Source organism: Nerophis ophidion, linkage group LG22 (assembly GCF_033978795.1).
Source record: "Nerophis ophidion isolate RoL-2023_Sa linkage group LG22, RoL_Noph_v1.0, whole genome shotgun sequence".
Lineage (NCBI taxonomy): Eukaryota > Metazoa > Chordata > Actinopteri > Syngnathiformes > Syngnathidae > Nerophis > Nerophis ophidion.
Genome location: NC_084632.1, coordinates 20,980,484 through 20,993,240, shown reverse-complemented (window position 1 = coordinate 20,993,240; position 12,757 = coordinate 20,980,484). Strand labels below are relative to the sequence as shown.

The window sequence follows — 12,757 nt, the reverse complement described above, 5'->3', positions numbered from 1 at the left end:
AGCATAAACAATGTCATCAAGGACTATGGCATGGGCAGAGCAAAAACAGAATAATGTTGCCAGGCAGATTACCTGGCAACTACAGACTTAAATAGTGTCTTCCTGATTAAAGCCAGGTGCGTGTGTCCGAACACCAGCAGTAGTTGGAAATCATATGCAACCATGGCAACCAAAACAAACACTAGTGCACCAAAACACAGGAACTAATGGAGTTCAAAACCGAAAATGACAAAAAACAAGATCCAGACCATAGAACGTGACAAGTTCAGCTAAACAATTTTTAAAAACCCCAGAGTGTGTCATTGAGATGATCTTTGACTATTTTTTTTTTCAGAACTCCCTTAAAAACACAGAGCGCTCCTGTAACTCTGATAAAATAGACCAAAAACAAATGTCCACTGTAGTGGACATTGGTTCTCAGGAATATACAAAATCAGACTAATATTCAAGAGAGAAGTCCAGCCCACCAGTCTTAAGCTTTCTGGCCCCTTTCACAAATTTGTAGAATAAATCGGATTTAGGGTCTCAAGGTAACCGAACATGCATGTTTTTGGACTGTGAGAAGAAACTGGGTAAGCACTCCTGCTTTTCAGTTAAATCTTACAGAATCTGGCATGGTAATCGTGTAGCCTTTCCTCACACAAAAGCTTTTTGCAGCATTTTTGTCTGATAACAAGTTTGTTAACTGTAAGGGCCTCTGGATATAATCATGACTAGCTTCCATGGTAAACCCCTCAATTAATTTCCATGGTGATCACACCAGACGGAGCTTTGGGATCCACTTTTTTTTCTGTTTCTTTCATTTCCAAGAGATTAGTGTCAGTGTTTAAGTGTGTGTTTGGAGCTTTTCAATTATGTCAAATGTTGCTCTACATATTAAGTAGGGATTTGAATCTTTCAAGAATTCAGGGTTCAATTCGATTCTGATTCCTGGGTTCACGTTTCAATTGAAAATGTGTTTTCAATTAAAACTGATCCTGATAATATCTTAGAATGTATAACCATAGAAATATGTCATGAAAAATGCAAAAATGTTGTATATATAGATCGCCTAAGTCAAATATTGATACATTTGAGAACTGGATTCGGGCAACTTTTTACTGAAATCAGTCAAACAATGACGTTCTTATGTGGAAATCAAAACTGACCTCTTGAACCCTAAAAAAAAAAAAAGTCCATGGATTATTTTATAGACAATGCACAGCCTGGGTTCATATCCTAAAATCACAAGGCCATGCAAAATTTAAAAAGTCAAATAAATAAATTAAAAAAATATACAACATAATGTAGCAAGAAACACGTCAATAATGAATAAAGCAAAATATGTTCTGGACCAAAAATTAATACGTATTCTCTACTGCTCACTAGTGTTGTCTTATCTGAGTTATTGTGCAGAAATATGGGGAAACTACTACAAATTGTGCAATTCATTCACTAATGGTGTTACAAAAAAGATCAATTAGAATAGTACATAATGTTGGCCAGGGTGTACCCCGCCTTCCGCCTGATTGTATCTGAGATAGGCACCAGCGCCCCCCGCGACCCCAAAGGGAATAAGCGCTAGAAAATGGATGGATGGATGGCTATAGAGAACATACAAACCCTTTATTTACTTATTAAATCAATAATATGTATGTGACATTAAAATATGGAATGGATTAAACAAGTAAATCAAACAAAGCACCAATATGATTTAGTTTAAGAGACTGTTCAAACTACGTGTTCACAAAGTACAAAAAAGAACAATTATGATGAACATCTTGAACCTTTTTTTAATGAGATAATGATTATTTATGTATTTAATATTTGTTTACTTATCTATGGTATATTTATTATGTATGTATTATTTATTTAGTCACTGTTTTGCTACAAACAGAGAAAAAGAAAATGGGATAAAACTTAAAGATCTGCTTCTTCCAACTCCTTTTCGGACGAGCTGTAATGAAACAACTGGAAATACGTTTCACATTGCATTGTATTGTATGCATGTTTGAAAATAAACTGAAACTTAACTGAATTGAACTAAATGACGTCTTTTTGTTTGTTTTTAATGCATTTTAAAGTACTTTAGAGGCAGAATGGATTGTTCTTAGCGGTGGGAAAAAATCGATTCGAATACGTTGTGCGATTCAGAATCGATTGTCTTTTTTTTTTTTAAATCTATTTTTTTTTAAATTGTAATATATATATATATTTTTTAATCAATCCAACAAACCACTACACAGCAATACCATAACAATGCAATCCAATTCCAAAACCAAACCTGACCCAGCAACACTCAGAACTGCAATAAACAGAGCAATTGAGGATACACAAACACGAAACAGAACAAACCATAAGTAGAGAAATAAAAATTAATATTATCAACAACAGTATAAATATTAGTTAAAATTTAAGCATAGCAGTGATTTAAAAATCCCTCATTTACATTATTATTAGACAATTAAAAAAATATTTAAAAAAGAACAATAGTGTCAGAGTGGCTTACACTTGCATCGCATCTCATAAGCTTGACAACACACTGTGTCCAATATTTTCACAAAGATAAAATAAGTCATATTCTTGGTGTGTTTAATAGTTAAAACAATTTTACATTACTGCATTCAGTTGATAAAACATTGGCCCTTTTAATTATAAAAGCTTTTTTAAAAAAATCTACTACTCTGCAAGCATATCAGCAGACTTGGTAGATCCTTCTGAAATCCAATGTATTGAATGAATACAGAATCGTTTTGAATCGGAAAAATATCATTTTTGAATCGAGAATCGCGTTGAATCGAAAAAATCGATATATTATCGAATCGCGAATTGGGACACCCAAAGATTCGCAGCCTAAATTGTTCCCATTAGCTACATTCCTAACAACCTAGAACAAGTCAATTTTTACAAGTTAGAATGCAAAAAAAACCAAAAACCCTTGTCTTCTTGTCTCTCACAAGTACTGTGAAGGATAGGCAGACTTTATAGATTTTAGAACTTTTAAAGATAAACACGTTTACTGTTACGCAAGTCTGTCTACCGGTCATCAGTCATCAAAACAAGAATGGCGAATACCAGAAAAGAAGCGGATGAAGAGAAATGAACAGGCCATCATTGCAGTCCAGTGTGTGGAAACACTTTGGCTTTTGCAAAGACAGATACATCTTAATAGGTCGCTCACTGTTTGTAGGATATGTAAAATATCATAGCAACACAATAAATCTCCAGAACCACATACTAAAGAACCATCGGATTTCACACAATGCCGACCGCCCATCTCAAGCAAATGGTTTCTATCAAAGCATCACTAAATCCCCGTAATCCAGGCAGAACAAATTGGAAAGACCCAGAAGCACTGCTCTTTATGTTAGGCAGAGCTGCACAATCCGACGAGCCGAGCATTGCGCTTGTGAATGATAAACACTCCTCTTCACTCCAAGAATGATCTTGAAAGGAACAAAGTGGTTATTGCATGAATGTGAAGTGGGTTTTGCATGACAACTAAGCTAAAATTGCAACACAATGACGCTCTGGAGCACAAATATATCCGCAGCAAACCTCACCCCGAGGCTGTAATCAAGCCAAGTACTGATTTTAAAGATGGAAAAAGTGCAACGACACCCTACAGGAGGCACTTGTGCTTCCTGATTGGTGGAGGACAATCAGTCTCAAAGACAGCTTGCACTGTTCTACAAGAGCAGCCGCGTCCAGAGTGGACTCAGCACGACTGACTTATGTGGATGAGGGAAAAGGAAGATGTTTATTGCAGCAAAATTAAGCCATATGACTCGACCAGTTTTCATAAGTAATCTATGGAGAACAGGGGCACGGCCCAAGTAAGAACCTATTAAAATTCTAATGTGATTAGCCAACAGCTAGTTTTGAGTTCTGATAAGCGATGACCATTTGACTTGTTCCGTCATCAACCACAGGAAACAAATCAATAATATAATTTGAATGGCAGATTTTACTATGTTGGGTTTCTTTATTCCACAAATAATATATGTTTAAAACAAACAAATGTAAGGAATGGCATGGCTGATATCAGATTGCTCAACAAAATAGTTGTGGCTGAGATCGAGTAATATATAAACATATATGGACCTTGTCAATAAGCCCTGGCAAGTGTTTGTAGTTGTCATTTTGACTTATGGATGGATGTATGTGTGGATGTTCCTAGAATAGCTACAAAATGAGTCATTGAGTTGAGTGAAATTAGGGCGAAAACAATAACCCTAATATTAAATATAAACATTTATACTTGTTGTATACCATGTATGTGTCATGTCTGTGTGATCATGTTCTGTTTAGTTATGTACTGTTTTGTTTTTGACTCCATTAGTTCCTGTTTTTGCACACCCTGGTTTGTTTTTGTTTCCATGACAACCATTAGTTTCACCTGATTCATTTGAACTCACGCACCTGTTTTCAATCACCAGAGTATTATTTAAGCCACAGTTGCCAGGTAGTCAGCCTGGCGACATCACCTTCTACTCATCCTCCACACCCATGTATCCATGCCAAAGACCCATTTTCCTCCCTCGTTTAAAGTAAGTTTTTCGTTATTCATGCCATAGTGCAAGTTTTTGTTTTATGTCCATAGTTTTGCCTTAGTGCAAGTTTTTGTTTTCATAGTCAAATTTTGAACCTCCACTGAGTGTCCCTTTTCTTTGTTCCTGTTTATAGTATAATTAAAATGTGTCATTACCTTCACGTCGTGTCCGGTCCAATCGCTTTGCACCTCGGGAAAACAATCCACACCACAGACCACGTCTTGACAGTATGTTGCAACCCCTACTGCTATTAAAGTCCAAAATGTAACCCCAGAAGTCAGACTTACTTGAAATTTCAAGAATCCCCTCAAAATATAGTACACACCTTAATGGCACAGACAAACACATAAGTAGGGTTGTGCATCATTTGGATAATTGCGGTTCCTGGTTACGTCCCCGATTCCCAACGATTATTGATTTTTATTCGTTTAAGAGGCAGGGTCAAAAATGTACAACAAATTTCCCATGGGGATTTTTCAACCAATACATGAATATCAATATTTCTAACATGAACATACATGCAAGTTTCTTTCAACATGGGTACACTTTCACAACATTTTCACTTTGTTTTTAAAGCCTCATAAAAAGAAACAGTTACACATATCCTGTTGTCTATTTGTTGGGTAGGGATGTTCCGATCAGGGTTTTATGCTGCCTCTTTTGAAATCGCTTCAACACGGATAACATACATTAACAGTACATTTTCCAATGTATTTATGGTAAGTGCTATTAACAGTGTAACAATGTCAACTTAATACTTAAACAATTTACTTATTTTCTTTTATAACATACAATTGTTTGATCAAAACAAAGTCAATATAGTACACCAGTGGTTCTCAAATTGGGATACGCGTAACCCTGGGGGTACTTGAAGGTATGCCAAGGGGTACGTGAGATTTTTTTTAAATATTCTAAAAACAGCAACAATTCAAAAATCCTTTATAAATATATTTATTGAATAATACTTCAACAAAACATAAATTGTGAGAAAAAAAATACAACAATGCAATATTCAGTGTTGACAGCAAACATTTTTTGTGGACATGTTCCATAAATATTGATGTTAAAGATTTCTTTTTTTGTGAAGAAATGTTTAGAATTAAGTTCAAGAATTCAGATGGGCCCTTGTCCAGGGTGTACGCCGCCTTCTGCCCGATTGTAGCTGAGATAGGCTCCAGCACCCTACGCGACCCCAAAGGGAATACGCGGTAGAAAATGGATGGATGGATGGAATCCAGATGGATCTCTATTACAAATCCCCAAAGAGGGCACTTTAAGTTGATGATTACTTCTATGTGTAGAAATCTTTATTTATAATTGAATCACTTGTTTATTTTTCAACAAGTTTTTAGAGTATTTTTATACTTTTTTTCCAAATCGTTAAAGAAAGACCACTACAAATGAGCAACTGATGACATAGTGCTGTATTTTACTTCTTTATTTCTTTTTTCCAACCAAAATGCTTTGCTCTGTTTAGGGGGTTCTTGCATTAGAAAAATGTTCACAGGGGGTACATCACTGAAAAAAGGTTGAGAACCACTGTAGTACAAAATAACTACACAAAAGCAAAAACTACTATATATTACTTCTTTAAATCTTTCTGTTTTTGCCTTGGAAGTCCTCCAGTTTCCAGAGCCTTCCTTGTTACTTGAGTTTGTAAATACTAAAAAAAATCTACCTAATCGTTCTAGTATCAATGATATGGTGTTACTACCCGTGCTAGTATCAACACTACCAATTAATGGATCGAGTTGTCTTCCCTTTACCTAATACTAAGTAAATGTTTATTGTAATGTTACAGGCTAATTTAGGGGACGATATGGTGCTGTTGGGAGAGTGGCCATGCCAGCAACCTTAGGGTTCCTGGTTCGATCCCCACCTTCTACCAACCTCGTCATGTCTGTTGTGTCCTTGAGCAAGACACTTCACTCTTGCTCCTGATGGGTCGTGGTTAGGGCCTTGCTTGGCAGTTCCCGCCATCACTGTGTGTGAATGGGTAAATGTGGAAATAGTATCAAAGCGCTTTGAGTAGCTTGAAGGTAGAAAAGCGCTGTACGAGTATAACCCTTTTTTTGGGGGGCGGCTAGCTTAGCGATTAGCTTGCCTGCTTCTGCTTGCTCTTCCTCTGTGTCTAACACGTTTGGCCTTGTCCTCCAGTGATTATGATACGATATATGCCTTAACAGAGATTAGTTTAGGATTATTAATGGCGCACTTAACTTGAGGAGTTATAGTTAGCTTGTACTGTATTTGCATCTGGCTTCACGGTGACAGAGGGGTTAGTGCGTCTGCCTCACAATACGAAGTTCCTGCAGTCCTGGGTTCAAATCCAGTCTCGGGATCTTTCTGTGTGGAGTTTGCATGTTCTCCCCGTGAAAGCGTGGGTTCCCTCCGGGTACTCCGGCTTCCTCCCACTTCCAAAGACATGCACCTGGGGATAGGTTGATTGGCAACACTAAAAATTGGACCTAGTGTGTGAATGTGAGTGTGAATGTTGTCTGTCTATCTGTGTTGGCCCTGCGATGAGGTGGCGACTTGTCCAGGGTGTACCCCACCTTCCGCCCGATTGTAGCTGAGATAGGCGCCAGCGCCCCCCGCCACCCCGAAAGGGAATAAGCGGTAGAAAATGGATGGATGGGATGGATGTATTTGCATCTGTGACGTCTTTCTTTCGCATCAGTGGACTTCTCATGGAAAATAGGGATCAAAGTTTAAAAATTAGGCCCAACTCTACTGTAAGTCACTGACCATGTTTCTGATAACAACCTGTATAAATTATAAGATTACATGAGTCTCTCTATCTACCGTCTGTCCCCCTACCTGTGTTTGTCTGTCTTTTATTCGCAACCCAACAGAGCTTGATTTCTTCTCTGTGTTTTTTTTCCCTAGGAAGAGTTTTTTTTCCTGTCTCTATTGCCAAGTGCTTGCTCATCTAGTTTTCTGGTTGTTTTTTTTTTTTCGCTTTTTCACTTTGCATAGTAGAGTTTTAACTTGCACTTACAGATGTAGTGACGAAATGTAGTTACTGACAGTGGTTTTCTGAAGTGCTCCTGAGCTTACATGTTGATATCCTTTACACACTGATGTTGGTTTTTGATGCAATACCGCCTGAGGGACCGAAGGTCGGTAATATCATCGCTTACGTGCAGTGATTTCTCCAGATTCTCAGAACCTTTTGATGATATTACTGTAGATAGTGAAATAACTAAATTCCTAGCAATAGCTCGTTGAGAAATGTTGTTCTTAAACTGTTGGACAATTTGCTCACGCATTTTTTCACAAAGTAGTGAACGTCGCTCTATCCTTGTTTGGGATTGACTGAGCATTTCATGGAAGCCACTTTTATACCTAATCATGGCACCCACATATTCCCAATTAGCCTGTTCACTTGTGGGATGTTCCAAATAAGTTTTTGATGAGCATTCCTCAACTTTCTCAGTCTTTTTTGCCACTTGTGCCAGATTTTTGGAAACATGATGCAGGCATCAAACGCCAAATGAGCTAATGTTTGCATAAAATAACAGTTTTCCAGTTTGAACGTTAAGTATCTTGTCTTTGCACTCAATTCAACTGAATATAGGTTGAAAAGGATTTGCAAATCATTGTATTCTGTTTATTTACACAACGTGCCAACTTCACTGGTTTTGGGTTTTGTATTACATTATTAAAGGCCTAGATTTAACCCTCAAACACCATTAAAGAAATGCATTTCGGAGTAAAAATGAAGACACGTGGTTCTGCAATAGGCCAACTGGTCCTTCACTAGTCCACAAGCGCTCCAGCCAACCACACATCCCCTCCCAAAGCCTGTAGTCTTTTTAAATGTAAATTGCCTCTAAGGGTCTTTGTTTCACCCTATCTGGAGACCCTCTAATGGCACATGTGGGACACCTGACATCCCTTTCAGTCTGATGCATGTACACTGATGTATCTGGTCAGCCTGCGTGTGTTTCAGCAGTGATAACAACGTGTGGGGGCGGGGTTCCATATATAGTGTCTGCATTCTGTCCACTCCCCCCATTACCGTGCGCTGGGCCCCCACCATTGTCAGAGTCCTTTTTTGTCATATGCATTGCTTTTCTTACAGACATCAGCGCTGGCAATGATGTTACCACACAGAATTGTAATTGAAATTCTGATCATGCACTTGGGACATGCGAGTCAGATATCACAAAGAAGAGGCCAAATTGCTTATTTTGTAGGTTTTGTTATGCTTCTTCTGTTAAAGTGCTGTACATAAAATCCCTGTTTCCATATGAGTTGGGAAACTGTGTTAGATGCAAATATAAACGGAATACAATGATTTGCAAATCCTTTTCAACACATATTCAATTGAATGCACTACAAAGACAAGATATTTGATGTTCAAACTCATAAACTTTGTTATTTTTTTGCAAATAATAATGAACTTAGAATTTAATGGCTGCAACACGTGCCAAAGTAGTTGGGGAAGGGCATGTTCACCACTGTGTTACATCATATTTTCTTTTAACAACACTCAATAAACGTTTGGGAACTGAGGAAACTATTGTTGAAGCTTTGAAAGTGGAATTCTTTCCCTTTTTTGTTTTTTGTAGAGCTTTAGTCGTTCAACAGTCCCGGGTCTCCGCTGTCATATTTTACGCCACACATTTTCGATGGGAGACAGGTCTGGACTGGAGGCGGGCCAGGAAAGTACCCACACTCTTTTTTTTTACGAAGCCACGCTGTTGTAACACGTGCTCAATGTGGCTTGGCATTGTCATGCTGAAATAAGCAGGGGCGTCCATGAAAAAGACGGCGCTTAGACTGCAGCAAAAGGGGTGTACCTCGCCCCATCCTTTCTTGTGAAAGACTGAGCATTTTTTGGGAAGCTATTTTTATACCCAATCATGGCACCCACCTGTTCCCAATTAGCCTGCACACCTGTGGGATGTTCCAAATAAGTGTTTGATGAGCATTCCTCAAATTTATCAGTATTTATTGCCACCTTTCCCAACTTCTTTGTCACATGTTGCTGGCATCAAATTCTAAAGTTAATGATTTTTTGCACAAAAATAAAACAATTTTTTCATCAGTTTGAACATCAAATATGTTGTCTTTGTTGAATATTCAACTGAATAAGGGTTGAAAATGATTTGCAAATCATTGTATTTCGTTTATATTTGCATCTAACACAATTTCCCAACTCATATGGAAACAGGTTTTGTAGAAGTTTGCAGGCGTGAAGTGAGGCATAAAACAGACTAGTTTGGCATCACTGACACATTTCAGCCGAAAGTTAAGTCCATGTTGAGGATAAACAGCATTCAATTGCGCATGTTAGAGAGGAAAGAGGTCCCTTACCAAGCAGTGAGATGAGAACAGCCCAGGCAGGTGATTTTAATCGGCAAAAACGAATGACATCCATAATCGTGACAGGGAAACATCCTGCTTGACTTAAACCTCAACGTGTTATATTGAGATATCTGATGATTCTGCTGCTGCTGCCGCCTTTAGTGTCTCCTTGTGTTGACCAGAGCCACTTCTCACACACACACACACACACACACACACACACACACACACACACACACACACACACACACACACACACACACACACACACACACACACACACACACACACACACACACACACACACACACACACACACACTTGTCCTCTCCAGTGGAGCACCATCAGGAGCCTCAATCACATTCAAAATAAAGAGACAGGGGGAGGGGTTGAGACGAGCGGTAAAGTCCTATTAAGATATATAAATACACCATTATGATGATAATATTTAAAAATACACTATTTATAATACATTGGTGCCATTTCATACACTTGGATTAACACAGTTTTTAAAAAGGGTGCTGTATAGAGATGTCCGATAAGGGCTTTTTAGCCGATAACCGAAATTCCGATATTGTCCAACTCTTAATTACAGATTCCGATATCAACCAATACCGATATATACAGTCGTGGAATTAAACATTATCATGCCCAATTCTGTTGTGATGCCCCGCTGGATGCATTAAACAATGTAACAAGGTTTTAAGAAATAAAATATCTGAAGTGACATTTCATCACCGGGACAGCTGAGCGAGCTTTGGTGGTTGGCCGACATGGTCTCACAAGATGAATATCCTTCTTGAAAACGGCCTGGAAAATATATGTGTTGCCTTGTCTAATCATAAAAGATGCAGACGAGGTGTGCTGGGTGACTTCTTAAAAGCGTGCTGTCAATAACATCCAGCTGCCGGCATGTCTACATCCAACAGACTACACGGGGCTATCAATCAATCAATGTTTATTTATATTGCCCTAAATCACAAGTGTCTCAAAGGGCTGCACAAGCCACAACAACATCCTCATTCAGAGCCCACATAAGGGCAAGGAAAAAACTCACAACCCAGTGGGATGCCCCCCCCACACACCCACACAAACGCTAGGGGAGACCGGATGCAATGGATGTCGAGTGGGTCTAACATAATGTTGTGAAAGTCCAGTCCATAGTGGATCTAACATAATACTGAGAGTACAGTCCATAGTGGATCTAACATAACAGTGAGAGTCCAGTCCATAGTGGGGCCAGCAGTAGACCATCCCAAACGGAGACGGGTCAGCAGCGCAGAGATGTCCCCAACCGATGCGGTCCACCCTGGGTCCCGACTCTGGACAGCCAGCACTTGATCCATGGTCACCAGACCTGTGCCCCCCCCCCCAAAAGGGAGAGGGGTGCAGAGGAGAAAAGAAAAGAAATGGCAGATCAACTAGTCTAAAAAGGGTGTCTATTTAAAGGCTAGAGTATACAAATGAGTTTTAAGATGGGAGTTAAATGCTTCTACCGAGGTAGCATCTCTAACTGTTACCAGGAGGGTATTTCATTGTACTGCAGCCCGAATAGAAAACACTCTATAGCCCGCAGACTTTTTTTGGGCTCTGGGAATCACTAATAAGCCGGAGTTCTTTGAACGCAGATTTCTTGCCGGGACAAATGGTACAATATGTGGCATGCGGTTACTGTGGCATGCTGGGTAACGGAGTTCTTATGTTACCTAGCTCATAACATCACTATATATATCTGCCTTACTGACAACAACTCGTGAGCTGATCGGCTATCTTTTTTCCAAGATTTGTAATGGCTCTTAAAGGGGAACTGCACTTTTTTTTTATTTTAATTTTTTTTATTGTAGCTTAAATATTCGCCCACATTTCATGTTTTGTTTGTACACAGCCAGCTAGAGCCCTGCGATGAGGGGGCGACTTGTCCAGGGTGTACTCTGCCTTTCGCCGGATTGTAGCTGAGATAGGCTCCAGCGCCACCCACGACACCGAAGGGAATAAGCGGTAGAAAATGGATGGATGGTACTGCAAAAATCCTGATAAATATTATAATGAGTTATTCAATGGACAGTTGGGTGTTTGCTCCAGCTGGCCCAGGCCTTTTTTCCGGTTTATTTGGGTAAGCACTCCATTTATGTCAAAATAGCTTGACTCCAAGTTCCACATTTATACAGTCATCATTTTCACCCACTCTCTCGGTTTCCGTCTGCTTCAACGTCTCACCTTCCTTCATGCTCGCTTCTATTTTGAAGTTGTTTTAGAGGGCTTTAAAGGTTACCAGGCGACTCCCAGTAGCCGCATCTTTCAAACGTTTTTTTATCATTTTTAAAATCCTAAAAAAAAAAAGACGTGTATGTTCTTGTCTCTCATAATGATTGTGACCGTTAGGCAAAATTCCAAAAAATAAGCACAGTTCCTCTTCATTATTCGGCTCCCAGAGCCATAAATCCCATCACTAATTTGCGCATCCCCGGTTGAGAGAATGCGCTCAAATAGGCCTAACTTTCGGTGAGCAGTGTAAGAACAGATCACATTTAGTTGAACTCTGTATAACCTGTGGTCGCCAAAGAAATCGGGTTGTTGTTGATATTTTTGTCCAGCAGGGGGTGACAGTGAGCTATAAAACCCAGCCAGTAATACTGTTTGGCTCAGATGGAAATATGCAAAGAAAGTTTTGAGAGGTGAGCACTAAAATTAGATCATAATGCTCCTGTTTTTGTTTAGAACAGAGCCTGTTTTATTGTTTTGAGAGGGGAAGCCAGACTACCCAGAAAAACACACACGCACACGCACACACACACATACTGGAAGTTGCAATTTAAAGACATGACGGCGGATTTTTATTTGTTAAATAAAATATGAGATAGGCTCAAGCGACCCCCTGTGGTCCAGAAAGGGACAAGCGGTAGAAAATG

At 39.1% G+C, this 12,757-nt stretch overlaps 1 protein-coding gene across 1 annotated transcript in view; it reads right to left on the bottom strand.

The window, feature by feature from the left end:
* crb1 (crumbs cell polarity complex component 1) overlaps positions 1-12,075 on the bottom strand; it is a 108,979-nt gene extending 96,904 nt beyond the window's left edge. The window contains exon 1 of the mRNA XM_061884047.1: positions 12,066-12,075. Coding sequence (XP_061740031.1) covers positions 12,066-12,075 — 10 coding nt within the window. The remainder of the gene's footprint in view (positions 1-12,065) is intronic.
* Between the last annotated feature and the right edge of the window lie 682 nt (positions 12,076-12,757).